We start from the raw sequence: 26,097 nt of genomic DNA, 5'->3' as shown, positions 1-26,097 counted from the left end.
TGGTTTTGGTGTTAAACAAAGAAATAAAAATAAAATTAAAAGAAATAAAATAAAACCCTGTCTAACACCAAGGAATAAATCTGACTAAGGAAATTAAAGAGTCATTTACAAAATATGATAAACAATGGATAAAGAAAATTGAAGATGATTCAAAAATGGAATACGGAAAGATAACCCAGTCTCCTGGATTAAAAGAATGTTTATTGTTAAAATGGCCGTTAATACTGGAAGCAATCTACAGATATAATACATACCCTGTCAAAATACCCAAGGCATCTTTCAAAGACCTAGAGTAAATACTCCTAAAATTTACATAGAGTCATAAAAGACCTGGAATTGCCAAAGCAATGCTGAGGGAAAAGATCAAAGCTGGATGTATAATCCTTCCAGACTTCAGACTATACTAAATGCTACATTAATCAAAACAGTGTGGTGCAGACACAAAACAAGTATATAGATAGTGGAACAGAATACAGAGCCCAGAAATAAATTGACACACTTACCATCAATTAATCTATGACAAAAGAGGCAATAATGCAATGGAGTAAAGTCAGTCTCTCCCTAAATGATGCTGTGAAAGCCAGACAGCTACATGGAAGTGACTGAAATTATGACAGTACCTCATGCTATATACAAAAATTAACTCCAATTTGTTTAAATACATACATTTAAGACATGAAACCATAAAATTCCTAGAAGAGAACATAGGCAAAATATTCTCAAACATAAATTGTGTGTGTGTGTGTGTGCGTGTGTGCACCCTCATTAGTGATTGACTTTTTGCAACCCCATGGACTGTAGCCCTCCAGGCTGTTCCACCTATGGAATTTTCCAGGCAAGAATACTGAAGTAGGTTGCCATTTTCTACTCCAGGAAATCTTCCCAATCCAAGGACTGAAAATGTCTACTGCTTGCAGGTAGATTCTTTACCACTGCACCGCCTGGGAAGCCTGGAACATAAATTATATAAACATCTTTATTTTTTAGATTAGTCTCTCAGGGCAAAATAAATAAAAGCAGAAAAGAACAATGGGACCTAATCGAACCTTAAAACTTGTATATAGCAAAGGAAGCCATCAATGAAGCAAATGTACAACCTGTGGAATGGGGGAAAATATTTCCAAACATTGTGATTGACAAAGGTTTAACATGCAAACTATAAAAACAGCTTATACAACTCAGTGGCACTAGTGGTAAACAACCTGTCTGCTAATGCTGGAGAACCAAGAGACATGGGTTTTATCCCTGGGTCAGGAAGACCCCCTGGAGGAGGGCATGGAAACCCACATCAGTCTTCAGTGCCTGGAGAATCCCATAGACAGAGGAGCCTGGTGGACTACAGTATGTTGGGTTGCAAAGAGTCAGACATGACTGAAGCAACTTAGCACACACATTGAAAAAACAAAACCCAACTGAAAAAAATTGGCATAATATCTAAATGGCTATTTCTCCAAAGAGACATATAGGTGGTTGACAGCCACATGAAAAGATGTTGACCATTAATAATTATTAGAGAAGTTGCCAATCAAAACCAAAATGAGGTAAGATCTCACACCGGTTAGAGGGTCTATCATCAAACAGTCTACAAATAATAATTGCTGGCGAGAGTATGTAGAAAAATGAATAACTGTGGATAAGAATGTAAATTGGTGCAGTCTCTATGGAAAACAGTATGAAGTTTCCCTAAAATACTAATAGAGAAATCATGTTATATAGCAATTCCACTCTTCAGTATATATTTGGAACAAACAGAAGTTCAACATTCGTAGCAGCACTATTTACAGTAGCCAAAATATAAAAACAAACTAAGTGCCCATTAACAAGTGATTGGCTTAAGAAGATGTGACATACGTGTATATGTATATAAACTATGTATTGTGGAATATTACTCAATCATATAAAAGAATGCAATATTGACATTTGCAGCAACATGGATTGAACTAGAAAATATAATACTTAGTGAAATAAATCAGAGAATGACAAATAATATGTAATATCACTTATATGTGGAATATAAAAATACAAATTACTTTATGCACAATACATAAATAGACTTACAGATATGGAAAAAAGGTTATAGATACTGAAGGGGATAGGGAATAGAGAAGGGACAAATTAGGAGTATGAGATCAATAGATACAAACTTCTGTGTGTAAAATAGATAACATAGAATTACTGAAAGCCACAGGTGATTATACACACAATCTTGCAATAACCTATAATGGATTATAACATGCAAAAATAAATGAATCACTGTGCTGTATCACTAAATGTAACACAATATTTAAATCAACTATGCTTTAATATATGTTTATATAATCGTCCTCAAATATTAATTAGTTAGAATATAGAATACCTTGAACATTCAATGATTTATTAATAAATTTATACTTCAAAAAGAAAAAGTGTCAGTTATATCATAAATATCATAAAATATTAAGTAAATTATAAATCAATGAAAGTTAGGAAAAAATATTTGTAATACATATAGTATATTTGGAAACAGAGAAAGCAAGGAATGGGAGCCCATTGCTTATTCTAATTTATCTACAGTGTTCTAAAAAGATCAAGTTTCCTAAAAATTGTCTGATACCTCTCTTTCATTCTCTTTCTGTCATACTCTCTTTCTCTGTGTCTTTCTTTCAATATATTGTGGAGTCCAACAATTTTAACAAAAGATATTTTTATAGCAAAGAATATCTAAGAAGATTAGAAGCATCCTTTATGCCTATCAAAATAGATAAGATCTTATACTACAGTTTTATTCATATATTTGATATAAAAATGGTAGTATGATGTCTATATGTGGACCTAATGAACAGCTACAATGCATTAGTTTGTGAAAAAAATGTCAAATTAAACAGTTTATATGAACTTCTCTTTTACTTGTAAAATATTTATATGCACAAAAGAATATCCATTTTTGTATGCTAGAATAATACCAGAAAATACACAGTTAAAATCATATATAATAATATATAATATAATTTTATATATATATATACATATGTGTGTGTGTGTGTATATATATATATACACATACATCATACACACCTTTATTTCCTAATTTTCTTTTGCATCCAGTTTTTTGGTAAAAGCATTTGCTCTAATCATACAGAATATATCCAGATCTTGGAAACTGTCATTATTCATTCATTAGGTTTTTCTGCTTATCCTATTCTTTTTCCTGTCATAACATTAAAAATCATCTTATCTTCCTATTTTCACTCAAAAGTTATATAAGGTTTTCCATATACCAGGAAAATACCCTCAATTGCCATGGTTCCCTACATTAATTACATTTTCCATATACAATTATTACATTTTTCACACTAACCTGGAATATATTTTCTTCTTTCCAGCTGCTTATGCCCTAGAAATTAAGGTATTTTTGTCAGTATTTTGTATTTTACAAATTTCCTCTTTCTAAACATTATAGATTTGCTTCCATTCTTCTTAGGTCACCTCTAAAAGTAAAGATTTTTGCCCCCTGTTCCTTAAATAAAGTTTTATTCTCTCTACTAAGCAAATGCAAATTTTAGCAAGGCCATTATGCATATCAAGGGATGCATTTCAGCTGGTATTGTGTTTAGGAAGGTGCCCCAGTGACCATTATCTATACTATCATAAAATAATTTATGATATGACATTACAATATTGTTCCTTCAGTTCTTAGAAGGTGTTGATAAAGTCAGTTATTATTAACAGGAAAATTAATAGTGTAACTGGCACTATCATTTGTCACATTAGGCAGTGTTATAGGAAAAAATTTAATATTATCAAAAAACTAAAATGTCTATGTAAAAGTATGTTAGTATTATATTAATTCAAGTAGCATCCACTTGAGTGTAGCATTGTGGAAGTTAGAAATTTCCATATGCAAGGAGAGTTACATTACATTGCTTATTTAAATCAAAATGAATCTGATGGTATATATCACACAATGATTCTGTCAATGTGGTGAGCAATCAATTAGCAGTCATTATTTGGGGGTCTTATTTCATCCCTTTTATTCAATCCTCCCTAAGCACCAATAAAATCTTTGCTGATTGAGAGCAATTGGTTTTTTTTTATATTTGCTGTATTTTGTGGTTTCCCAATCATGGAGATCTGCACCAAGGGCAGGAAAGTTTCCTTACTCAGACGTATGTAAAAACATCCTATTCTACTTCTGGATTGTCCCAAAGAACAGACTGCTACCCTTTATCTTTGGAGAAGAAAGATTTCCCTTACTCCCTTACCGCTCAAGGAGCTTCATTTCTTTGTTAGTTTATGATTATTTTACAAAAAGAGAATGAAGGTATGAAAACAGCTGGATACATTTTCACAAACTTCAAGCATCCATGTTACTGGCATCTAGAAGAAGGAATAAAACAAAACACACCTAGAACCAACCTCCTTTCAGAAACATCTCTCAACATGAATATTATCCTGACTTCTATCAGCACAGAGTCTGGTCTTAATGTTTATGTAAGATAATAACATCATATAGGGTCCATTCGTTGGGTCTAATTTCTTGGTTCCAATACAAACTGTGAGATTCAGATATACATATATATGTTGTTAGATACAGATTTTCCATTTCCACTGCTATTCTTTAAATATGCAAAAAGTTAACCATTCTACAACTCAAATGATACACTGATAATGAAGCACTAAGTTTTACTCAGTGTCTTAGTTTTCTACTGCTGCAGAAACAGATTACTACAAACTGTGTAGCTCAAAAAGCACAAATTTCAATTTTAAAGGTCAAACTCACTGAACTAAGATGATGATGTCAGTAGGGCTGTTCTTTTCTGGAAGCTCTAAAGGACAAAGTATTTTCTTGCCTTTTTCAGCTTCTAGAAGCTTTCTCATATTCCTTGGATCATAGCCAATCTTGCTCTTTTTAAAGTCAACACTGGTCAGTCTAGTTCATATCATGCTGCCATCTCTCTAGTTCCTGACTGCAGACGGGAAAGCTCTCTGTCTTTAAAGATCTATGTGATTATATTAGGCCCACCGGGATAATCCCTCCATCTCAAGGCCCATAATTTTAATCATATTTGCAATGTCCCCTTTACAATATAAAATAACCTATTCCTAGATTCTGGGGATTAGTATGTGGATATTTTGGGTGGCCATTATTAGGTCGACCACATGAAGCATTCTAAATGTTATTCTTTCTAGGAAATCTAACTTTCACATGCAAACCACCAATAATTTTAACAGGTTACCTCATTAAATTTCACTTAGTGTTAAAGGGAAGAGACACTCAAACATGAAAGGAGAAATGCATGCAAGAAGAAACAATGAAATATATTGCAGTGTATGGTGTCATTTTGTATTCTGCACAACCAGCATTATATATGATGCATACCAACTGTTTAAAAATGAGCCAGTCATATAATATCATTTTTCTAAAAAATACATGCATAATTATCATAGCAATGATTTTTCTCTGTATATTGCTCAAATTCTTTAGCTTTAGTCTCTATGAAAAAATAATTATGATTTTTTAAAAAGTCTATAGTTGAAACTAATATAGATTTATCATAACTTAATTGTCTTAGAGTAAACTATAAAGTGACTCTAAAAATATAGAAACATGTTTAAACTTGCATTACTAACAAACTGAGTCCATTGATTCATTTTAAATTAATTTTAATTTTAATAATGAGAAAGGTTTTTTTGCTAGGAACTTACTTTCAGACTGAAAAATACCTTTAATAATCACTATAATCACGAATACATCCAACATGGACAGTATAAGCAAGATATCAATTTAAAAAAATAAATAATAACATTTTATGGGAATAGGAAAAGAAGTATGTATTGTCCATTAATCCACGTATTAGATAAACACTTACTGAATGTCTGCTCTAGACTACACAACAAGCTATTCACTGAAGATTTAAGTATACCTCCAGGATAACATGATTTAGTCAAGGAAAGAGACATTTATCAAAGACTTACAGAAATATGTGTCAAATGGCAATTAAAATTAGCATTAAAAGAAGGGATATATGTATACATATAACTGATTCACTTTGATGTACAGCAGAAATTAACACAATATTCTGAAGCAACTGTATCCCAGGAGCAAAGATTAATTAAGAAGTAAGTACTGTGCTGGAGAGATGTAATGCTCAGGAAGCACGTGTAGAGAAACTGAGCTAGCCTGAAGCAATCTTAGGCAAAAGAGTTCTCATGAAGAAATGTACAAAAGAAGGAAAATTTAGCACTAGATTAGGAACAAAGAAAAGATCATAGTGGATTGTATTTCCAGAAGTTGAAGATCTAAAGCTCATTGTTTGCAAACTTAACTTTCTTGACTTTTGTTTTTACTTCCTTAAACATATCCAAGTCATGTGATTGAAATTTCCTGTATCTATCTTCTCTTCCTCTCAACATTTGATCAAAGCTTCATCTCTCACTGCATGTTTTGAGCCTCTTAGAATCTTGATCAGCCTCCTTGCCCTCTACTTATTCTAGTTCTTCCCTTATGTCTTTCTCATTGTCTTTCAGGACAAGGGCCATTGTAGTTCAGTCCCATATCAGTCACACATCTTTTATAACCCACTGTTGTCCTTTGGTTTTGGTTTTTGTTTGTTTTCATTTTCCAATATGTTTTACATCAGTTTTCCTCCCCATTTTCCAGATTCAATTCCTTCTTAGCCTTTAAAATAGAGTGTAGATATTTCCTTTACAAAAGTGCAAATTGCCTCCCTACACTTGCCTTCATGTTAAGTACGTTTGTGTTTGGCCCCTTTACTCCGTGCACCCAGGGGCTTGTTTTAATATTAGTAAGAGCAAATATATGTGTATATAACAAAGCTAGGTGTTAGTACATGTGTCTTCTCTCACTAGACTGCACGGGCACAAGCTATACCAGAAAATGCCATATTGTAGGCTTGAGAAAGAAAAAAGGAAGACAGATAGATAACAGACTGTCGCTTTGTTTTTGTTTTTGTCTTGTTGATAAGGTGAAATCCACATAGCATAAAGTTGACCATTTTAACTTGTACAGTTGAGTCACATTTGGTTATATTTGCAATGTTTCGCAGTGTTCACTTCACCTCTACCTGGTTTCTTTAATTTGAGAATGAATTATATGCATCATCCAACAGGAGTTTCAGGTATAGCATTTGCTAAGAGTGACAATAAAATTGGTCTGCCTGGGAGAGCTGGAGTTTATATCTGAAGTCCTAGCACCCTGCCCAGTTTGCCACTTGTCACATAAAATGGTGTTCCCATTAGGATGATAAACATAAGGACAACATATATCTTTACAATTTCAGTTAGAACCCTATTGGTTTGTCATACATTCGGTCTGGACAGGCATCATGCTTATTAGTACCACTTCAATAAGTAAAACCAAGTTTTCCATGATAATCTTACTCTACACATTTAATATTACCGTCAGAATGTGCCATCAATGTCTCAGATAATTATGTCAGTGAATTAAAAGATCATGATGGATGTGAAATTAATTCTTCTAATTTGATTGAAAATATCCAGTTATTTTCAGTTTCCTTAGTGCCATCTTCATATCCTTATTTCTCAGGCTGTAGATGAGGGGGTTCATGGTGGGTGGCACCACAGTATAGAATACTGAAATTAACAAATCCAAAAGTGATGGAGATTTGGGTAATGGGCGTAAGTAGGCAAAATACCCAGAAGAGAGAAACAAAGTCACAACAAGGAGGTGTGGCAAGCATGTGGAGAAAGCTTTGGATCTGCCTTGTCTGGAGGGTATCCTTCGCACAGTGGAGAAGATGTGAATGTAAGATATATCAATAAACACAAAACAGCCAAAATCTAGCACTAGGCTGAGCCCAATGACTACTAATTCCCCAGTGTTAAATGAACAAGCCAGAGAGAGCAGTTGTGGGACATCACAGAAGAACTGATGAACTTCAGGAGATCCACACATGGGTATGGAAAAGGTAAAAACTGTGTGCAGAATTGCATTGAGACTTCCACTGAGCCATGAAGAGGCAGCCATCTGCACACAGGCTCCATGGCTCATGATAATGTCATACCTGAGTGGGTGGCAGATGGCAATATAGCGGTCATAGGACATGACTGTAAGTAGCGCTACTTCTGTAGTGGCTAAGAGGAAAAAGAAAAATACCTGTGAAACACATCCAAGGAACGAAATGGTGTTGTCATTAGTCAGAGAGTTCATGATGGATTTGGGGACAGGGATGGAAATGAGGCCAACATCCAGAAAGGATAAGTTCTTCAGGAAGAAGTACATTGGCGTGTGGAGGCAATGATCCTTGGTGGTAAGTGTGATGATAAGAAGATTCCCAAGCAGGGCTGCCAGGTAAATTAGCAAAAAGAGCACAGCATGAAAGATCTGGATCTCCCGAATATCACTGAATCCCATAAGAAAAAATGTGCTCCTAGAGGTAAAGTTGTCCATTTCTTTGACTTTTAATCACTGACTTACTCTAAAAGAAAAAGAACAAAAGTAAACAACTTGAGACTCAGTTCGAGAGGGTTTGTTGTTCTATTTTAACTTCCCTTTCTCCCACTCACATCCATGTTTGTGAGAATATTTGAGACTTCATGAGACTAATAGCAGGTTCCAATGAGCTTATTTTACCACAGTGATCACATAGCAGTATGACTGAATGGAGTGCCAGTCCAGTTCAAATCATCTACTTCATAATTTTATGTGGATTAAGGCCTATTCTCTGTATCTCACTCAAGTGAAATTTTACATATTTTATTTTACAATATGTAGTGAGAAAGGCAGTGGATTTTGATCAATCAGTCTTAAACACAAATTTAAGCTTAGCCACTCACTTGCTTTTTAATGAATTAATTATCTAAGCATCGGTTGACTCAAATTCCAAAGTAAGCTTTCTTGTCTGATTATTATTATTATTATTGTTTCCACCCAGGGGTAGAACCCATGGCTCCTGCAGCTTCTGCATTGCAGGAGGATTCTTTACAGCTGAGTCACCACTGGGGAAGCCCTGGACACTCCATGCCCTTTAGTAAAACTTTAAATTTGCATATTTATTACTGTCATTCAGAAGATAATTTATGCAAAATTCCATTGAGAGGCCATCTTAAGTAGATCCAGGATTTTTGCCTAGCATGTTGAATTCCTAATCTAATAACTGTTTACTCAACTCAGTGATTGCAACAACTTGTTTTTCATACACTATATTATTGATCTTAAAGTCATTTTTTTTCTTTTTCTCTTATTTTTCTGCCCCAAGGGTTCACTCTCTATTTTTTTTCTCTCTCTCATGCATTTTGAATTCCATTATTCAGACAACCACACACAAATTCATCCAAAATGCTAATGTTGATTATTTGTAAGTGTATATGCTCTATGGGAAAAATTCTGAAAACTTGCATTCTACTTCAAATCATTAGATATAATCACAAAGCAATGAAAATACAAAGTAACTCACTGTGTGACATGGAAATATTATGAATAATACGTTGAATTTAACTTTTCAAAATCAGTTTCAGTAATACAGTACCCTGCATAGTTCTCTCCTGGAAAACATTCTCTCATGATCTTCTCTTTATTTGAGTATAATTGTAATTTCTCCTACACCAAATTCTTACCTCCTAAAAGCATGGTTGAAGCATGCTACCTTCCAATTCTATATACCTACATCCTCCCTAAACCCCCCTAATGTATTCTGTCATGAAATTAGCAAATCAACCAGCAAACAAAAACTATTTTACAAATACCATTCTATTATTACTATTATCCAAGATTAAGGTAAGCCTTACTTTCTTTCTGTGAACTCACCTTGGGATTTATAACAAACCTTTATTTATTTATTTATTTTACCAAATCTTCTCTATCAGCTGAACTTGTGGTTCACAAAATGTGTTCCTTGCCCATCAACACAAGCATGACTTGGGAAATTGTCAGAAATTGAGATTCTTGGGAAACAACGCAGACCTGCTGAATCAGAAACTCTGGGGTGAGATCAAACGAGCTGTGTCTGATCTACACTATAGCTTTTGAGAGCCACTGGTTTAGAATATCCTGGTTCATAACATTTTTTTCTGTGCCTTACTGGCAGGATTTTTTTCCCCTTCATAAATGTAGTTTATGATCTCACTTAAATGTGAAAAAAAAAAACAGTCATAGAAATAGAAAACAGATTGGTGTTTTGCAAAGATGGAGGAGGTGGGATGTGAGGAAAAGGGTAAACAAGGTCAAAGAATATAAACTTCTAGTTATAAGATGAGTAAGATCATGGGAATAGCATGGTGGACTATAGTTAAGAATACTATTTTACATATTTATATTTGAAAGTTACTGAGAGAGTAAATTTTAGAAGTTCTCACCATAAAAAAAGCAAAAATAAGACAAAGCAAACAAAATTATCTAAGATGATCATACGTTAACTAATCTTATTGTGGTAATCATTTATATATATGTGTGTATATATATATCACTACCTAATCTACCTTAAATTTACCCAATGTTATATGTCAATTTTGTCTCAATAAAACAATAAAAAGTAGTTGTTCCTCAAAATTACTTTTGCTTTTCTTCTCATCCATCTTCAAGCTTAATTTGGTTGTTTTAGCAATCAAAATAAGCTCTAAGCAATAACGCCAACTTTCCTCTAGAGATCCAGAAAAAAATTTATCTCAAACATACTCTGCATTTACATTTTAATTAAATGACAAATGAGAACATAATATTTTCCTACTCTACAACTATAATAAACTTGTAAGATGGTATTTATTGAAGCAAAAGAGGGTAGACACTAAATATTCCAGGAATTCTAAGGGAATCACTGTGGACTGGATGAAGAAATGTGGGAAATGAAATGATTTGCCCTTGGAATATTGACAGTGTTTAAGAAGGAAAAAGAGAATATTCCTTCTTCAAAAACAGGAAAAAGTGTGAGCAAGGCAGGAACAAGACTAGGCAGCTTAAGGAATGTGTATGTAGAATTACGTGTAGCAAAGGTGTGTGCATAACATGTGATGTAGAAACGAGTGGTTCAGCTTTATGTCAACTCTGACTACAAAGGGCACTTGCGGGCTTAAAGAGGGTGGTAGAGTAAAGACGGCATTTCCAAGAATTCAACAGTTCTTCATGTTTAGCAATTTTTCAATAAAAGATTATTTTTGAGGAAGCAAAAAAAGTGAGTCTATTATTTTAATATACACATATGGTTATTAAAATAAGTTCTGGAATGAAATAGGTCTGAAATGGAAAGAAAAAGCACAAATGTGAGAAAGATGTGTGGAAGCTTTGAATGTGTTACTGAATGAATGAGAGGTGAGAATAAAATTCTAGACACAGATGAGGCTATGAATTATTCCACCCTTGCTTCTAAACCAGGCAAGAGGTAGAATGTGTATGTCTGTGCCCGCATCACTTTGTGCCACTTTCCCACTGTGGCTCACCTTGTCTGTTATGAATTTCAGGGCTATAGCAAACATTCCTGCTTCTTAAAGACAAGGAAGAAAAAGTCTGCAAGAAAGCATCCTTAGGGGGAGGAGCCAAGATGGCGGAGGAGTAGGACGGGGAGACCACTTTCTCTCCTACAAATTCATCAAAAGAATAACTGAACGCAGAGCAAACTTCACAAAACAACTCCTGATCACTTAGCTGAGGTCATCAGACGCCCAGAAAAGCAGCCCATTGTCTTCCAAAGGAGGTAGGACAAAATATAAAAGATAAAAAGTGAGACAAAAGAGCTAAGGACGGAGATCCATCCCGGGAAGGGAGTCTTAATAGAGGACGTTTCCAGACATCGGGAAACCCTCGCACTGGTGGGCCTGGGGGAAGTGTTTCAATCTCGGAGGGCAACCTGACTGGGAGGGAAACAATAAATAAAACCCACAGATTACAGCCTAAAAGCAACTCCCAGTAGAAAAGTACCCCAGACACCGGCATCCAGCCACCAGCAAGTGGGGGCGGAACGGAGAGGAGTGGGCGGCATTGCTTAGGGTAGGGTCCGGCCTGAGTGCCCTGAGGACAATCGGAGGGAGCTTTTGTGAGTTGCCAACTTGAACTGTGGGAGAGCAAAAGAGAGAGAGAAAATTAACTGGCCCGAACACACTGCCGGCCGGTTCGCAGAACAAAGGGATTGAGAAAGTCCAGAGAAGAGTTCGCAGGCTGCGGACCGGCCCAGCCCCGCCAGAGGCAGGAGGCAGGGCGGAGGGGAAGGAGGCAGGCTCGGCCCCAAGGACCGCATCCCCTGCCGCACTGCAAACAGGCCTCCACTTTCTAATCAAAGACCTCCTGAGATTCTGGATGGTCGACATCCACCGGGAGGGTCGCAGCGAGACACAGGGCACAGGCACCCGACCGGCGTGGGCGGGGATTGGGGCTGGGGACGCCGGGGGGCAGAAGGCACACGCACCCGACTGGCTCCGGCGGAAACTGAGACTGGGACTGCGGAAGGGAGTGGGCGCGCCGCACGGGGGGGGGGCAGTGGGCCCGTCAAGCCCCTGGCTGCCGGGACTGCTCTGACAGGGAAGGCACAAAGAGCAGGCGCAGCTTTTTGTTCCCCGCTTTTGTGGAACACCCGAGGGCTGGAACCGTGTGCAGCATGGGGCTCGCTCCATATAGAGAAGCCGGGAGCCTGAGCAGCGCAGACGGAGAAAGCAGCGCCAGCCCCTCCCCGCAGCGCGAGGGAACTAGCTACCTGCATAAGAGTCCACCTCCGCCCGCCTGTGTCAGGGAGGAAATGAGGCTCTGAAGAGACCGGCAAACAGAAGCCAAATAAACAAAGGGAACCGCTTCAGAAGGGACTGGTGCAACAGATTAAAATCCCTCTAGGAAACACTGACTACACCGGAGGGGCCTGTAGATATCGAGAAGCCTAAGCTGGAACGAGGAGCTATCTGAAACTGAGCCGAACCCACACTGACCGCAACAGCTCCAGAGAAACTCCTAGATATAATTTTACTTTTTTCTCTTTTTTTTTTTTTTAATTTTTTTTCTTTTTTTTCTTTTTTCTTTCTTCTCTTTTATTTTCCTTTAAAATTCCCTATTACTCCCCCATTACTCCTTAACTTTCATTTTCATAGATTTTTAATATCTTTTTAATTAGGAAAAAATTTTTTTTCTTTCTTTTTTTTCTTCTATTTTTTTCCTTTTTCTCTTCTAATTTCTATTTTTCTTTTTCTCTTATTTCTTTTAAAGACCTCTAGTACTCCTCTACTACTCCTTAATTGTCACTTTCAATACACTATAACCTTACAAAAAAAAAAAAAAGAAGAGAAGCCCGATTTTTAAACCGAACTTCATATATATTTCTAAAATTTTTTTGTGTGTTTTGGTTTTTGTTTTTAATATAGTATTTTTAAGAGTCTAACCTCTACTCTAGATTTTTAATTTTTGTTTTTCAGTATATGATATAAATTGTGAACATTTAAGAATCCAATATTCAGTTCCCATTTTTATTCAGGAGTGTGTGGATTATTCTCTCCCAATCTTGACTCTCTGTTTTCTACCTCAGAACACCTCTATTTCCTCCTTTCCCCTTCTCGTCCCAATCCAATTCTGTGAATCTTTGTGGGTGTCTGGGCTACGGAGATCACTCTGGGAACAGACAGCTGCGTATCTGTCTCTCTCCTCTTGAGTCCCCCTTTTTCTCCTCCTGCTCATCTCTATCTCCCTCCTCCCTCTCCTCTTCTTCATGTAACTCTGTGAACCTCTCTGGGTGTCCCTAACGGGGGAGAATCTGTTAGCCATTAACCTAGAAGTTTTCTTATCAGGGCTGTATAGTTGGAGAAGCCCTGAGACTACAGGAAGAATAAAACTGAAATCCAGAGTCAGGAGACTTAAGCCCAAAACCTGAGAACACCAGAAAACTCCTGACTACATGGAACTTTAAGTAATAAGAGACCATACAAAAGCCTCCATACCTACACTGAAACCAACCACCACCCAAGAGCCAATAAGTTTTAGAGCAAGACATACCACACAAATTCTCCAGCAATGCAGGAACATAGCCCTGAACGTCAACATACAGGCTGCCCAAGGTCACACCTAACACATAGACCCATCTCAAAACTCATTACTGGGCACTCCATTGCTCTCCAAAGAGAAGAAATCAAGTTCCACACACCAGAACACCAATGCAAGCTTCCCTAACCAGGAAACCTTGACAAGCCAATCGTCTAACCCCTCCCACTGGGTAAAACCTCCACAATAAAAAGGAACCACAGACCTCCAGAATACAGAAAACCGACTCCAGACACAGCAATCTAAACAAGATGAAAAGGCAAAGAAATACCCAACAGGTAAAGAAACATGAAAAATGCCCACCAAGTCAAACAAAAGAGGAGGAGGTAGGGAATCTACCTGAAAAAGAATTTAGAATAATGATAATAAAAATGATCCAAAATCTTGAAAACAAAATGGAGTTACAGATAAATAGCCTGGAAACAAAGATTGAAAAGATGTAAGAAATGTTTAATAAAGACCTAGAAGAAATAAAAAAGAGTCAATTAAAAATGAATAATGCAATGAATGAGATCAAAAACACTCTGGAGGGAACCAAGAGTAGCATAACGGAGACAGAGGATAGGATAAGTGAGGTAGAAGATAAAATGGTAGAAATAAATGAAGCAGAGAGGAAAAAAGGAGCAAAAGAAATGAGGACAACCTCAGGGACCTCTGGGACAACGTGAAACGCCCCAACATTCAAATCATAGGAGTCCCAGAAGAAGAAGACAAAAAGAAAGGCCATGAGAAAATACTCGAGGAGATAATAGCTGAAAACTTCCCTAAAATGGGGAAGGAAATAGCCACCCAAGTCCAAGAAACCCAGAGAGTCCCAAACAGGATAAACCCAAGGTGAAACACCCCAAGACACATATTAATCAAATTAACAAAGATCAAACACAAAGAACAAATACTAAAAGCAGCAAGGGAGAAACAACAAATAACACACAAAGGGATTCCCATAAGGATAACAGCTGATCTATCAATAGAAACCCTCCAGGCCAGAAGGGAATGGCAGGACATACTGAAAGTAATGAAAGAGAATAACCTACAATCTAGATTACTGTACCCAAAAAGGATCTCATTCAGATATGAAGGAGAATTCAAAAGCTTTACGGACAAGCAAAAGCTGAGAGAATTCAGCACCACCAAACCAGCTCTTCAACAAATGCTAAAGGATCTTCTCTAAACAGGAAATGCAGAAAGGTTGTATAAATGTGAACCCAAAACAACAAAGTAAATGGCAACGGGACCACACCTATCAATAATTACCTTAAATGTAAATGGGTTGAATGCCCCAACCAAAAGACAAAGATTGGCTGAATGGATACAAAAACAAGACCCCTATATATGCTGTCTACAAGAGACCCACTTCAAAACAAGAGACACATACAGACTGAAAGTGAAGGGCTGGAAAAAATATTTCATGCAAACGGAGACCAAAAGAAAGCAGGAGTTGCAATACTCATATCAGATAAAATAGACTTTCAAATAAAGGATGTGAAAAGAGACAAAGAAGGACACTACATAATGGTCAAAGGATCAATCCAAGAAGAAGATATAACAATTATAAATATATATGCACCCAACATAGGAGCACCGCAATATGTATGGCAAACACTAACGAGTATGAAAGAGGAAATTAATAATAACACAATAATAGTAGGAGACTTTAATACCCCACTCAAACTATGGATAGATCAACTAAGCAGAAAATTAACAACGAAACACAAACCTTAAATGACACAATGGACCAGCTAGACCTAATTGATATCTATAGGACATTTCACCCCAAAACAATCAACTTCACCTTTTTCTCAAGTGCACACGGAACCTTCTCCAGAATAGATCACATCCTGGGCCATAAATCGGGTCTTGGAAAATTCAAAAAAATTGAAATCATTCCAGTCATCTTTTCTGACCACAGTGCAGTAAGATTAGATCTCAATTACAGGGAAAAAAACAGTTAAAAATTCAAACATATGGAGGCTAAATAACACGCTTCTGAATAACCAACAAATCATAGAAGAAATCAAAAAAGAAATCAAAATATGCATAGAAATGAATGAAAATGAAAACACAACAACCCAAAACCTATGGGACACTGTAAAAGCAGTGCTAAGGGGAAGGTTCATAGCATTACAGGCTTACATCAAGAAACAAGAAAAAAGCCAAATAAATAACCTAACTCTACACCTAAAGCAATTAGAGAAGGAAGAAATGAAGCACCCCAGGGTTAGCAGAAGGAAAGAAATCTTAAAAATCAGGGCAGAAATAAATGCAAAAGAAACTAAAGAGACCTTAGCAAAAATAAACAAAACTAAAAGCTGGTTTTTTGAAAAAATAAACAAAATTGACAAACCATTAGCAAGACTCATTAAGAAACAAAGAGAGAAAAACCAAATTAACAAAATTAGAAATGAAAATGGAGAGATCACAACAGACAACACTGAAATACAAAGGATCATAAGAGACTACTACCAGCAGCTCTATGCCAATAAAATGGACAACTTGGATGAAATGGACAAATTCTTAGAAAAGTATAACTTTCCAAAACTGAACCAGGAAGAAATAGAAGATCTTAACAGACCCATCACAAGCAAGGAAATCGAAACTGTAATCAAAAATCTTCCAGCAAACAAAAGCCCAGGACCAGATGGCTTCACAGCTGAATTCTACCAAAACTTTAGAGAAGAGCTAATACCTATCTTACTCAAACTCTTCCAGAAAATTGCAGAAGAAGGTAAACTTCCAAACTCATTCTATGAGGCCACCGTCACCCTAATTCCAAAACCAGACAAAGATGCCACAAAAAAAGAAAACTACAGGCCAATATCACTGATGAACATAGATGCAAAAATCCTTAACAAAATTCTAGCAAACAGAATCCAACAACATATTAAAAAAATCATACACCATGACCAAGTGGGCTTTATCCCAGGGATGCAATGATTCTTTAATATCCACAAATCAATCAATGTAATACACCACATTAACAAATTGAAAGATAAAAACCACATGATTATCTCAATAGATGCAGAGAAAGCCTTTGACAAAATTCAACACTCATTTATGATTAAAACTCTCCAAAAAGCAGGAATAGAAGGAACATACCTCAACATAATAAAAGCTATATATGACAAACCCACAGCAAGCATCACCCTCAATGGTGAAAAATTGAAAGCATTTCCCCTGAAATCAGGAACAAGACAAGGGTGCCCACTCTCACCACTACTATTCAACATAGTGTTGGAAGTTTTGGCCACAGCAATCAGAGCAGAAAAAGAAGTAAAAGGAATCCAGATAGGAAAAGAAGAAGTGAAACTCTTGCTGTTTGCAGATGACATGATCCTCTACATAGAAAACCCTAAAGACTCTTCAAGAAAATTACTAGAGCTAATCAATGAATATAGTAAAGTTGCAGGATATAAAATTAACACACAGAAATCCCTTGCATTCCTATATACTAACAATGAAAAAACAGAAAGAGAAATTAAGGAAACAATACCATTCACCATTGCAACAAAAAGAATAAAATACTTAGGAGTATATCTACCTAAAGAAACAAAAGACCTATACATAGAAAACTATAAAACACTGATGAAAGAAATCAAAGAGGACACAAACAGATGGAGAAACCTGTGTTCATGGATTGGAAGAATCAATATTGTCAAAATGGCTATTCTACCCAAAGCAATCTATAGATTCAATGCAATCCCTATCAAGCTACCAATGGTATTTTTCACAGAACTAGAACAAATAATTTCACAATTTGTATGGAAATACAAAAAACCTCAAATAGCCAAAGTAATCTTGAGAAAGAAGAATGGAACTGGAGGAATCAACCTGCCTGACTTCAGACTCTACTACAAAGCCACAGTCATCAAGACAGTGTGGTACTGGCACAAAGACAGAAATATAGATCAATGGAACAGAATAGAAAGCCCAGAGATAAATCCACGAACCTATGGACACCTTATCTTTGACAAAGGAGGCAAGGATATACAATGGAAAAAAGACAACCTCTTTAACAAGTGGTGCTGGGAAAACTGGTCAACCACTTGTAAAAGAATGAAACTAGAACACTTTCTAACACCATACACAAAAATAAACTCAAAATGGATTAAAGATCTAAATGTAAGACTAGAAACTATAAAACTCCTAGAGGAGAACATAGGCAAAACTCTCACCGACATACATCACAGCTAGATCCTCTATGACCCACCTCCCAGAATATTGGAAATAAAAGCAAAAATAAACAAATGGGACCTAATGAAACTTAAAAGCTTTTGCACTACAAAGGAAACTATAAGCAAGGTGAAAAGACAGCCCTCAGATTGGGAGAAAATAATAGCAAATGAAGAAACAGACAAAGGATTAATCTCAAAAATATACAAGCAACTCCTGCAGCTCAATTCCAGAAAAATAAATGACCCAATCAAAAAATGGGCCAAAGAACTAAACAGACATTTCTCCAAAGAAGACATACAGATGGCTAACAAACACATGAAAAGATGCTCAACATCACTCATTATCAGAGAAATGCAAATCAAAACCACAATGAGGTACCATTATACGCCAGTCAGGATGGCTGCTATCCAAAAGTCTACAAGCAATAAATGCTGGAGAGGGTGTGGAGAAAAGGGAACCCTCTTACACTGTTGGTGGGAATGCAAACTAGTACAGCCACTATGGAAAACAGTGTGAAGATTTCTTAAAAAACTGGAAATAGAACTGCCATATGACCCAGCAATACCACTCTTGGGCATACACACTGAGGAAACCAGATCTGAAAGAGACACGTGCACCCCCATGTTCTTCGCAGCACTGTTTATAATAGCCAGGACATGGAAGCAACCTAGATGCCCATCAGCAGACAAATGGATAAGGAAGCTGTGGTACATATACACCATGGAATATTACTCAGCTGTTAAAAAGAATTCATTTGAATCAGTTCTAATGAGATGGATGAAACTGGAGCCCATTATACAGAGTGAAGTAAGCCAGAAAGATAAAGAACATTACAGCATACTAACACATATATGTGGAATTTAGGAAGATGGTAACGATAACCCTATATGCAAAACAGAAAAAGAGACACAGAAGTACAGAACAGACTTTTGAACTCTGTGGGAGGAGGTCAGGGTGGGATGTTTCGAAAGAACAGCATGTATATTACCTATGGTGAAACAGATCACCAGCCCAGGTGGGATGCATGAGACAAGTGCTTGGGCCTGGTGCACTGGGAAGACTCAGAGGAATCGGGTGGAGAGGGAGGTGGGAGGGGGGATCGGGATGGGGAATACGTGTAACTCTATGGCTGATTCATGTCAATGTATGACAAAACCCACTGAAATAAATAAATAAATAAATAAAAAGAAAGCATCCTTATATCTGAAAGGATGAACAACTTGCTTAATGTTTCAGCATAAAATAGTTGTATGTATTTTTATTAATTATGAAAGAAAATAAAATTTTTTTCACTGGTATAAAGAAAGTCCTTGCATTGTTATTGCATTGTTGGAAGGCTTCGTAGAGTTGAAAAAAGCCATCTTTTGTCCCTTGAAAGACCATCAGACTTCCAATGGCCTGATTCACCCTAATTTCAGTGTCTGGTGTCAGACTGGAACTGGCACTGGCCTCTCTTCCTTTCCTTAGATCTGCCCCAACAGGAAGACTCAAAGCAGAACATGTAGAAATAATCCTCAAACACCTCATTGTCACTGACCAAGCCAGAATATTAGGAAATATTTTTTTTATTTTAATGATTCAGGCAGTCAGTTAAAACAAAGCTGTGTTGGAATGCAATAAAAAAATTTCTTATATTTTGATAAAGTTCTTAAAATATCTCTGCTGCTGCTGCTGCTGCTGCTAAGTCACTTCTGTCGTGTCCAACTCTGTGCGACCCCATAGACGGCAGCCCACCAGGCTCTGCTGTCCCTGGGATTCTCCAGGCAAGAACACTGGAGTGGGTTAAAATATCTCTAGGCCCATAAATAATTTTAATCTGAATTGCTCACCTTTTTGTTTTATAGCTCAGAAGTCAAATCCATGTACCTGTGAAGGAGAATTTATTCAGCATTACCCTCCCCCACCCTATATAACAGGTTGGTATTTTACTTTCTTCAGAATAAGTGGGCCTGAGAAGGCATGCATTTTGGCAGGCTAGTCTAAGGGAAGAATGTTTAACAGGACTTCCCTGGTGGTCCATTGGTTAAGAATCCAGGAAACTCGGGTTCTATTTCTTGTCCAGGAAGATCCCATGCCGAGGAGCAACCAAGCCCATGTGCCACAGCTATTGCGTCCATGCGCTGCAACTACTGAAGCCTGTGTGCCTAGAGCCCACTCGTATGTGCCAAGTCACTTCAGTCATGTCCAACTCATTGCAACCCTATGGAATGTAGCCCACCAGGTTCCTCTGTCCAGAGGATTCTCTAGGTATTAATACTGGAGTGGGTTGCCATGCCCTCCTCCAGGGTATCTTCCCAACCCAGGGATAGAACCCATATCTCTTATATCTCTTGCCTTGGCAGATGGGTTCTTTACCACTAGCACCACCTGGGAAACCCCTAGAGCCCATAGTCTGTAACAAAGTGTATCTCCTGCACACCACAACTAGAGAAAGCCTGCATGCAGCAATGAAGTCTCAGCACAGACAAAAATAATAAAATTTTTTAAAAAATGATTAACAGTTTGTGAAAAGTACTGTTGAAAATGTGAGTTCTTGAGCACTTGCCTGCACCAGTTACATTCTAAGATGTTTCCATGTTATTTAATATGACATATCAATGCTCAGGCTTCCCTGGTAGCTCAACTGTTAAAGAATCCTGCAATGCAGGAGACCCTGGTTCAATCCCTGGATCGGGAAGATCTCCTGGAGGAAGGCATGGCAAACCACTCCAGTATTCTGGCTTGTAAAATCACATGGACAGAGGAAGCTGGCAGGCTACAGTCCATGGGGTTGCAGAGAGTCAGGCAACTGAGCAACTGAGGGACTAAGCACAGCTGAGTACATATCCATGCTCAAGCAACCCATCTTATATACCCATGATAGAGGCACAGACCTGTGGTGAGCTTACGAAACCAATCCCACATGACACAATGTAGAAGCAGGATTTGAACACAAGGGCCTCACTCCTAAACTTTACATACTTGTATACTACATGCTGTGGTAACACTCAGACTCGCTTTTATCCCTGGTTGTCATCCTTAAACACTTTTGCAGAGGTGATTACTTTAACCTTCTTCCTCTGCATGGTGCCTCTATTTATGAAAACCAACCTCATATCCCAATGCTTCCCTATTCCTCCAGAAAATGGGATACAGTGACTAACAGAGGCTTGGTTTATTGGGGTCTTCTTTCTGTCTCTTTTTATGGGCTTCCAGAGCATAACAGTAACAGCTAATGTTCATAATACTCTCAGTCTGTCTATTTCACTCAGGTTACCTCTTCTGAACTTCAAAACAGAATACTATACACACATTAAAAACAAGAAAAATGAATACTTACGGAAGTATAGATATCTAACTAGGGTTGCAAAGTGAAGTAAAAGGTTCAGAGCACCTGTGGACACAGGTGCAGAGCAAGAATAGCACGAACTTCACTGGATTTTTTTCAGCTGCAGAATATAATCTTATACAAAAATTTCCCAGACACAGTGTAACAGGATTCCTGCCCATGCTTCTTCACTTTTTAAGGTGATTTTCCTTCAATTGCATAAGTAAGCACCCTGAGAATACACTCAAATAAAAAAAAAAAAAAAAGTCCTTGGAGAGAAAGAGACTTTAGAAGAGCTACATCATTAATCACTAGAGCTGTGACAAAATCCCAAGAAACACAGATTATTTCAATTTTTTATCCAACATCATCTTTCTTTAGCATTATGACATGATGAATAAAATCCTTAATTATTTTAAGGTGAATATGTTAGGCTGCACAAGTTTTAAAATGTGTATGAGCCATTTGTCTTAACTTTGTGTCAGCACTTTTTATAACTTTTTCCTGTTTTATTGGTCTTTATTGCTTTCTTTAAGCTTTCTGTATATTAGGAAATTTAGAATTCATCACCCTCATGCTTCTCAGACATAAGAACAATTTTCCTCTGCTTTTTTTTTTTTTTTCATTTTTTTCCTGTAATGATATTTGTCCAAGGTTTTTTTTTTAACCAGTCAGATTCTGGTTTCTTTGGGGGTTTCATTATTTTTAAAAAGTCCAAAATATACCTTTCTAGTTTTTTTTTAAGCTGTCATTCTTTTGTCCACCTCATTCAGAAGTATTAAATTTTTATAGCAGCATTTTACAATACTTTTAGTTCATTTTCCAAGCAAGTTAACTAATAATCTATTAATCTATCAATTTATCAATTCCTCCACTATAGTCCATAGATATTAGCTATCTAATCTAATTATACATAGGTTGCAATTACTTTATTAACGTAGGTATACTAACAGCTGACTACTAAATTATTGCTTTAGTGTATTTATAGTTTTCCAGGCAGGCAATCATAATCTTCTAAGAATAAACATAATTTAACCATTTTTTTCCCATTTGAAAGCTCATATTTATTTACATATATTGGGAAAACAAAATATATTAAATATAAAATATATTTTTCTTATTTCTAACATTTTTGGATTATGTGTCATGGTGCACACTTAAACATATTGTAGGGATAAACAATTACTAAGTTATCATTAGGATTTACTAAAAGTGCTGAAGTTTATGAGGACTTGATTGTTTTTAATTAAATTAATTGTGAAATATATTAATAGATTTCTGGCAATTGAAACCAATTTGAGCCATGGAATGAAACAATTTCTGTGTTGTAGCTTCTATATGCTTTTGATAGCAGTTAATTTTGCTTTAGTTGTGTATATTCCCCTGGTATTTAGAAACAGTATATATTTGTATATCTTTTCTGAGTACGCATTTTTTAAGTTTTTTTTAAATACAAAATACAAAAATTATAATCAGACTCATACAATCATTTTAAATAAATCAAGAACATACTTTTTAATCAATTAATTTTAATTGGAAGATAATTATTTTACAATATTGTGATTGTTTTTGCTGTACATCAACATGAATCAGCCTCAGGTGCATATGTGTCCCCCCATCCTGAACCCCCATCCCACCTTCCTCTCCACTCCATCCCTCAGGGTATGAAAATATTATGCTCAGTGAAAAAATTCTGATTCAAAATGCCACATATTGCTTGATTCCGTTTATATGAAGTGTCCAAAATAGGTAAATTTATAGGTAAAGAAATTGGGTTAGTAGTTGCCAAGGATGGAGGTAAGAAAATCCTGACTTTTTTGGGGTAGAGAGTTTCTTTTTTAAGTGATGAAAGTATTCCAAAATTAGATAATGATGATGGTTGCACAATTCTCTGAATATACTAAAATTCATGGAATTGTAGAGTTTAAAATAATATATTGTATAATATGTGAATTATATCTTAATAAAATTTTTATATTGAAAACAAAAGCAAAGTAATTATCTTCTACTATGTATTGCACATAATTTCAGAATGTTTTCATGTAAATATCAACATAATTCCATTTTTAAAAACTAATATATTTAATTGGAGGCTAATTACTTTATAATATTGTGGTGGTTTTTGCCATGAAATGAAGTGAAGTGAAAGTCGCTCAGTCATGTCTGACTCTGTGACCCCATGGACTATACAGTCCATGGAATTCTCCAGGCCAGAATACTGGAGTGGGTAGTCTTTCCCTTTTCCAGGGAATCTTACCAACCCAGATCAAACCCAGGTCTCCTGCATTGCAGGCAGATTCATTACCAACTGAGCCACAGTGGAAGACCAAGAATACTGGAGTGGGTAGCCTATTCCTTCACCAGCGGATCTTCCCGACCCAGGGGTTGAACCAGGGTCTCCTCCACTGCAGGCGGATCCTTTACCAACTGAGCTATGAGGGAAGGTATGAGGGTTTTTGCCATAAATCAACAGAGGTGTACATGTGTCTTCTGGTCCTGGTCCTGAACCCCCCTCCAATCTCTCTCCCCATCCCATCCCTCTGGGTTGTCCCAGTGCACCAGCTTTGAGTGCCCTGTTTCATGCATCAATCTTGGACTCATCATCTATTTCACATATGGTAATATACATGTTTCAATGCTATTCTCTCAAATCATCCCACTCTCACCTTCTCCCACAGAGTCCAAAATCTGTTCTTTACATCTGTGTCTCTTTTGCTGTCTCATACATAGGGTCATCTTTAACATCTTTCTATATATGTGTGTGTGTGTGTGTGTGTGTGTGTGTGTGTTAATATACTATATTGATGTTTTTCTAACTTACTTCACTCTGTATAATAGGCTCCAGTTTCATCCATCTCATTAGAACTGATTCAAATGCATTCTTTTTAATAGCTGAGTAATATTTCATTGTATATATGTACCACAATTTTCTTATCCACTCGTCTGTCGATGGACATCTAGGTTGCTTCCATGTCCTAGCTATTGTAAAGCATGCTGCAATGAACATTGGGGTACACATATCTCTTTCAATTCTGGTTTCCTTGGTGTGTATGCCCAGAAGTGGTATTGCTGGGTCATATGGCAATTCTATTTCCAGTTTTTTAAGGAATCTCCACACTGTTCTCCATAGTGGCTGTACTAGTTTGCATTCCCACCAACAGTGTATGAGGCTTCCCTTTTCTCCACACTCTCTCCAGCATTTATTGTTTGTAGACTTTTTGATAGCAGCCATTCTGACTGGCATGAGATGGCATTTCATTGTGGTTTTGATTTGCATTTTCCTGATAATGAGTGATGTTGAGCATCTTTTCATGTGTTTATTAGCCATATGTATGTTTGCTTTGGAGAAATGTCTGTTTAGTTCTTTGGCCCATTTTTTGATTGGGTCGTTTACTTTTCTGGTATTGAGCTCCATGAGCTGCTTGTATATTTTTGAGGTTAATTCTTTGTCAGTTGCTTCATTTGCTATTATTTTCTCCCAATGTGAAGGCTGTCTTTTCACCTTGCTTATAGTTTCCTTCATTGTGCAAAAGCTTTTTATCTTAATTAGGCCTATTTCCATTACCCTGGAAGGTGGGTAATAGAGAATCTTGCTGTGATTTATTTCAGAGAGTGTTCTGCTTAAGTTTTCCTCTAGGAGTTTTATAGTTTCTGGTCTTACATTTAGATCTTTAATCCATTTTAAATTTATTTTTATATATGGTGTTAGAAAGTGTTCTAGCTTCAGTCTTTTGCAGATGGTTGACCAGTTTTCCCAGCACCACTTGCAAAAGAGATTGTCTTTTCTCTGTGTATATTTTTGCCTCCTTTGTGAAAGATAGGGTATCCATAGGTGTGTGGGTTTATCTCTGGGCTTTCTATTTTGTTCCATTGGTCTATATTTCTGTCTTTTTGGCAGTACCATACTGTCCTGATGACTGTAGCTTTGTATAGAGCCTGAAGTCAGGCAGGTTGATTTCTCTAGTTGCATTCTTTTTTCTCAAGATTGCTTTGGCTTTTTGTTTTTTTGTGTTTTGATACAAATTGTGAAATTATTTATTCTAGTTCTGTGAGAAATGCCATTGGTAGCTCGATAGCAAGTGCATTGAATCTATAGATTGCTTTGGGTAGTATACTCATTTTCACTCTATTGATTTTTTTTCTGATCCATGAACATGGTATATTTCTCCATCCATTTGTGTCATCTTTGATCTCTTTCATCAGTGTTTTATAGTTTTCTATATATAGGTCTTTTGTTTTGTTAGGTGAATTTATTCCTAAGTGTTTTATTCTTTCATCACAATGGTGAATGGGATTTTTTCCTTAATTTCTCTTTCTGTTTTCTCAGTATTAGTGTATAGGAATGCAAGGGATTTCTGTGTATTAATTTTATATCCTTCAACATTACTGTATTCATTGATTAACTTTAGTAATTTTCTGGTGGAGTCTTTAGGGTTTTCTATGTAGAGGATCAAGTCTTCTGAATACAGGAAGAGTTTTCTTTCTTCTTTTCCAATCTGGATTTGTTTAATTTCTTTTTCTTCTCTGATTGCTGTGGCTAAAACTTCCAAAGCTATGTTGAATAGTAGTGGTAAGAGTGGGTACCCTTGTCTTGTTCCTGACTTTAGGGTAAATGTTTTCAATTTTTCACCATTGAGGATAGTGTTTGCTGTGG

The 26,097-nt window shown here is 36.6% G+C and overlaps 1 protein-coding gene and 1 long non-coding RNA gene across 2 annotated transcripts; both read right to left on the bottom strand.

Moving 5' to 3' along the window:
• Positions 1–7,477: 7,477 nt before the first annotated feature.
• LOC122700760 (olfactory receptor 14A16-like) lies at positions 7,478–8,410 on the bottom strand. Its single transcript, XM_043913817.1, has one exon. It carries the CDS (start codon positions 8,408–8,410, stop codon positions 7,478–7,480), a length of 933 nt encoding a protein of 310 aa, XP_043769752.1.
• Positions 8,411–11,480: 3,070 nt separating this feature from the next.
• Positions 11,481–12,693, bottom strand: LOC122700949. The gene is made up of 2 exons (XR_006342885.1): positions 12,639–12,693; positions 11,481–11,633 (listed from the first exon to the last, which is right to left on the bottom strand). It is a non-coding gene; the product is annotated as an uncharacterized LOC122700949 (long non-coding RNA).
• Positions 12,694–26,097: the final 13,404 nt, after the last annotated feature.

This window comes from Cervus elaphus, chromosome 9, assembly GCF_910594005.1.
Source record: "Cervus elaphus chromosome 9, mCerEla1.1, whole genome shotgun sequence".
Classification (NCBI taxonomy): domain Eukaryota; kingdom Metazoa; phylum Chordata; class Mammalia; order Artiodactyla; family Cervidae; genus Cervus; species Cervus elaphus.
The sequence above is the reverse complement of the archived record's forward strand: the minus strand, read 5'-3'. Positions and strand labels throughout refer to the sequence as shown.

Coding starts and splice junctions, on each gene's coding strand:
- LOC122700760 (XM_043913817.1), bottom strand. CDS start 8,410: ATGGACAACTTTACCTCTAGGAGCACATTTTTTCTTATGGGATTCAGT.